Source organism: Neopelma chrysocephalum, unplaced genomic scaffold, assembly GCF_003984885.1.
Source record: "Neopelma chrysocephalum unplaced genomic scaffold, ASM398488v2 Primary Assembly neopelma1_66, whole genome shotgun sequence".
Classification (NCBI taxonomy): domain Eukaryota; kingdom Metazoa; phylum Chordata; class Aves; order Passeriformes; family Pipridae; genus Neopelma; species Neopelma chrysocephalum.
In genome coordinates this window covers 13,653,634-13,658,929 of record NW_020897725.1, presented here as the reverse complement: position 1 = coordinate 13,658,929, position 5,296 = coordinate 13,653,634, and the positions used below count along the sequence as shown (strand labels likewise).

General features: G+C 47.7%; 1 protein-coding gene across 1 annotated transcript; it reads right to left on the bottom strand.

Moving 5' to 3' along the window:
- Positions 1–1,627: 1,627 nt before the first annotated feature.
- On the bottom strand, positions 1,628–4,295 carry CHRAC1 (chromatin accessibility complex subunit 1). Its single transcript, XM_027684547.1, has 4 exons — positions 4,197–4,295; positions 3,675–3,819; positions 2,971–3,097; positions 1,628–2,032 (listed from the first exon to the last, which is right to left on the bottom strand). The coding sequence occupies exons 2-4, from the start codon at positions 3,801–3,803 to the stop codon at positions 1,887–1,889; spliced, it is 402 nt and encodes a 133-aa protein (XP_027540348.1). The 5' UTR covers positions 3,804–3,819; positions 4,197–4,295; the 3' UTR covers positions 1,628–1,886.
- Positions 4,296–5,296: the final 1,001 nt, after the last annotated feature.

Here is a 5,296-nt window from a genome sequence, read left to right as displayed (position 1 = left end):
TTCACAAGCCATTACTGGAAGAGGGGGAAAAGATAGAAATATATAGTAACAGATTCATCCTGCAAAGTGTCCCCTGGCCTGTGTTCCACTCTCTAAAATCCCTGAACACCTCAAACAGGTGAAGATACTTGGTCACTTTTGAGGAAGTTCATGTTCAATGATGTGTTTTGTAGCTGCAGCTTGTGGATGTGGCTCTTCACTTCCTGCAAGGGATAAGGGTGGACTGGGAAGTGTCACTTGAAATGTTATCCTGGTGTCCCAGTGTCTGAGTCCGTCTCTGTGCACATCTGATCCCACTTGGAATGTAGTGCCTTTTGTTAATGTGCTGGTTTGGCATTTCTGGTTGTGGAGGGTTGACCTTGGGGCCAGATGTGCAAGTACCTTTTTTTTTATTTTCCCAAAAAACAGGCACATCCTGCTGCTGGCACCCCCTCCCCCCAACAGACAGCATTCCATGCTCAGTTTCCCACAGATCTCCATGCATTTTTAATAAAAATATTAAAAAAAACCCAACAAAACCACCAAACAACCCTTTCAACAATGGAGTAGTTTAGCATAAACCCACTTGGGAACTTCTCTAGGGATCCAGCATCACTCAGCACTCACTGCAGCATTCCTGGTACAATACCATTTTCATTTATGGCAACTTAGGGAAGTTTTTGTAGTGGAACATCCTTTGATCTTTTAAAATAGCATTTCTGGTGTGGCTCAGTAGCTTTGCAGCTCTGCCAGTGCCTGCTCTTACCTGCCTAACCTCCACTGTGCTTTCCTAGCACCAGTCTGGAGTGTGTTGGATTATGGAGCTGCTGGAGCTTACTGCCCTGTGTTTTAAGAGCAGTTTAATGTGTCTTCAACCCAAGAGAAGCAGTTGGTGTCATCCTGACAGGAAGGACAGTTCCCTTTGCCATGCCAGCCAAAATGGGGTGTTGAAACAATAAACTCCTGACTGATTCAGGGCAGATCACTGCCCAGTTTTTTTGGAGTGGGAGGTCCTGTTCCCTAGGAACATTCCCATTCTTACCTGGGGCATTCTCCACACCTGGGGCAAGAGATCATGACTGACCATGACTCTCTGCAAACACTACTACACTGGTCATGATTGAAGCTGGAAAGAACAGAAAGTTTCTGCACCAACTGTCAGTTTTCATACAAAACATTTATTTTAGAAAGTTGCATGTAAAGTTCCACACAGGGCGGCTGCCATTTCTATGGTAAAAAAACAAAACAAAACCAACAAAAGAAAATAAACCACAAAACAACAAACCAAAACCAAGTGAAAAATCCAACTCTGTCACTCCAATGGCAAAGGAGTTGCTCACTCTCAGTAATTCACGTCTAGTAAGACTTCAGTGTGCATTTTGGAAGGAGAAACTGCAGAAATAGAGTTCATTAGAGAAAAAGGTCCTAGAAGTACATATTTACATCATTTTCTAACATATTTACTTTTACCACCACAACTGCAGAACCTCATAAGCCCTTGTAATGGATCTCCTCAACCCTGTTTTGGTGCCCACATGGTGTCTAGGCTGCATCACAGAAGTAGCTGTTTTTAAAGACTTATTTAATGGACTTGGTCCACTTTTGGAGCTTTTGGACTGAAAGCTGCCTGTAAGAAATTTTAAATTTGGGTACTGATTGTCTGAAAAGTAATTTTAAATCATCTGAGCAAGCTCTGCTGTCAGATTTACACTGTGTCCTCCTACCCCGCCGTGTTTCTGAGGGTAGAATTCCATTCTTCAAAAAGTATAAAGTTCAATTTCTAAACTTCTTAAAGCAAAAGCAGATGGCTCAGTGTATAAATATATCCAGCATCTGGATTCTCAGTCACAAAAACATCCTTTATATGACAGAAAGTGGATTGACTATGAAGCAATTCTCCGTTGGCCTTAAGATCCAACACTGTCACCAACAGTTTTGTCTTCATCCTCTTCCTCCTCATCCTCTTCATGCCCTTCCCCCACTTCTCCATCTCGTTTCTCTTTTTCAAGCATCTTTAGGTATTTGCTCGCTAGGATCTTCTTTGGCAAGATATCTGGAAGGTAGAATTGTTGCTTTTATAGTTAGTTTTGAACACTTACATTGCCTCATTAATACTATTGCATCCAAATCACTAATGAAATGGAGTAAAAAATAAATATTAGTATTTTTAACAAAGCTCAAGTGAATAACCAGGTGAAACAGTCTGACCTATACAGCTGTAAGAGTAACAGGGAATTACCCACTTACGGTACAAGTAACCAAAGATAAGGAATATATTTTACGACTCATTACTGGCAACCGTCTTTACTGTCTGCTGATGTGCATTATTTATTTGATGGAAAATAGAGTGCTCAGCTGCCTGGATCCAACAAGCCATCTCTCCAATTTATACCCTGTAAAAATGTTTTGTTTTGGTGTGTTTTTTTTTTTATTAAGATACTTATTCAGGGCAATAATGGACCTGAGACAAAGCAGAACTGTGTCCTCTGGAAGTATGTCCCTGGGGAACCCAGAGAAAGACTGGATTACTCTGAGCTCAGTGTTACAACACAAATCCAAGTACCAGTAAAAACTGCATGCACACACATGTGTGTACCTATATCTAAAAGGAAAGAGGGACCATACAATGAAGCCCTTTCGCTTAAAACATAGAGATTTCTGTGTGGGTCACTTTTGGTCCACGCAACTTCTCACCTAAAGATGTGCAATGATCTTTTATGGGCTGAAAGCTTTCAATGGAATTGTAATTTAAGAAATGCTTAAGGCAATATGCTAAGAACTATATATAGTATAATAGTATAATTTAGAGGCAGAAGAAAAATCCCCATTCACAAAGAAATGTTTTCAGCGATGTAGTTTATGAGTTCCAGTTGAATGTTATACAGGAGATCAGTGACCAGCAGCACAACTGGGTCCTCACAAAACAATGCGTTAAGACCAAGATTTCATTGTCTAAATCACAGACTGGATTTGTCCTTGTAACATCAATACCTGCAAGGAACTGAAAGGTCTCACACTCTTCTGCTGTATGAGACAGGTCAGTGTAAGTCAGAGCGTTCTTCTCCTTCCCTCTGCCGTGTTTGTAGGAGTATGAAGCCAAATACTGAACAAAAAGCTCCTAAAAAAAAAGAAAACAAAAACAAATAGTCAAGGTAAGAATTCACATATATAGTTGATCCCTCTCTCAAGGCAGAAGCACCATGTTTAACCACACAGACAGTGTGCACTCAGTGCACTCAGGGATGTCCAGTACCCAAAGGGAACTTAAAGGACAGACAGGGCAAGGGTGTTTAGAAGGGCTTGTAGGGACAGGAACAGGGGGAATGGCTTCAAACTGAAAGAAAGTAGGTTTAGCTGGATATCAGGAAAAAAAATTCTTCCCCGTGGTGAGGGTGATGAGGCCCAGTTTGCCCAGAAGCAGCTGTGGCTGCCCCATCCCTGGAAGTGTTTCAAGGCCAGGTTGGACGGGGCTTGGAGCAACCTGGTCTAATGGAAGGTGTCCCTGATCTTCCAGGTCTCCTTCCAACCCAAACCACTCTATGATTCTAATGTCGGGGAAGCTGAGGGCCAGGGTTTGGTTCCACGTCTCGATGCGGCGAGCGGGCAGCGGGAGCGCGGCCCGGGGGCAGCGCGAACCCTCCGGCGGCAGAGGCCCCTCGGCCGGGGCAGGGGGAGCGGGGAGGGCGCGGCGGTACCGTGGCTTTGGCTGTGAGGAACAGCGCGTCCTGGTTGATGCTGGACACCTCCGGGGAGCTCTTCATGATGACGCGGATCCGCGACAGGGGCAGCGACACCAGACGGTTCTCGCTCAGCCGCGCCGCCATCTCGGCCCGCCGGGACCTGTAGGCGGGGCTGAGCCGGGACTACAGCTCCCGACAGCTCCCTATGGCACCGACCCCGGGACTACAGCTCCCGACAGCTCTCTACGGCACCGATCCCGGGCTACAGCTCCCGACAGCTCCCTACGGCACCGACCCCGGGACTACAGCTCCCTACGGAACCGACCCCGGGACTACAACTCCCGACAGCGCCGATCCCGGGACTACAGCTCCTGACAGCTCCTTATGGCACCGATCCCGGGACTACAGCTCCTGACAGCTCCCTATGGCACCAATCCCGGGACTACAGCTCCCGACAGCTCCCTAAGGCACCGATCCCGGGACTACAGCTCCCTATGGCACCGATCCCGGGACTACAGCTCCCTGAAACACAGGGACCTTCCTGGGACTACAGCTCCCTGCACCGGGACCGGCCTGATCCCGGGATTACAGCTCCCGACAGAAGGGACTACAGGGACCACCAGCCCCGCCAGCTCCGCCTCCCCGGGGCGGGCGGAACGCGGGTCTCGGGCGCGCTGAGGCTTCGGAGGGTTCTCAGAATTACAGAATTCTTTTGGAAAAGACTGGAATTCTGCTTGGAAAAGACCTCTGAGATCATCGAGTCCAACCTATGACCGAACACCACCATGTCAACTAGACTATGGAACTAAGTGCCACGTCCTGTCTTTCTTAAACACCTCCAGGGACGGTGACTCCACCACCTCCTTGAGCAGCCCATTCCTATATCTAACCACCCTTTCTGTGAAGAAATTCTTCCTAATGTCCAGCCTCCCCTTGCACAACTTGAGGACGCCCTTTCCTCTCACCCTAATACTTGCTAGCTGGGAGAAGAGCCTGACCCCCACCTGGCTACACCCTCCTTTCAGGTAGTTGTGGAGAGCAATAAGGTCCCCCTTGAGCCTCCCTTTCTCCAGGCTAAACATCCCCAGCTCCCTCAGCCGCCCCAGGGCCCCCCTGGATGGGGTCCTGCTGGCCCCCCTTGGGGCTTTCCCTTCCTCACCCCCTTGACATGGCTTCTCAGCCCCAGGAGTGTTGGGAATTCATTTTTAATGGCAACCACGCACCTCCTGCATGTATCCCAATTACAGGCCAGTGGCTCCAAAGCTGTTAATCCAAACTGTAATTACAGGCTGCTCAACGCCTCTGCTGCTGCAGTGCAGTAGCAGGGAATGTGCCTGGTCATCCTGGCACTCCTCGGAGGTTGTGTGGGTGTGTGGAGGGCACATATAAACTATGAAGTGATGATGGGGCTGCATCTTCATTATTAACACGTGCCCCATACTTACCTCGTGTGCCTGCTGTGTAGGCAGGTTGCAACATGCTTTTGCATGGGTTTTGCTATTGGGAGCGTTGGCTCCAGAAGTTCATCTGTGCCTGTTCGGATGAGGCCTGTTGGCTCCCACAGGGAGTGAGTGAGCACTTCCAGGAGTGGTGACGCATAGTTTACATCAATTCATTAATGGCCTCAATAAAAAAAT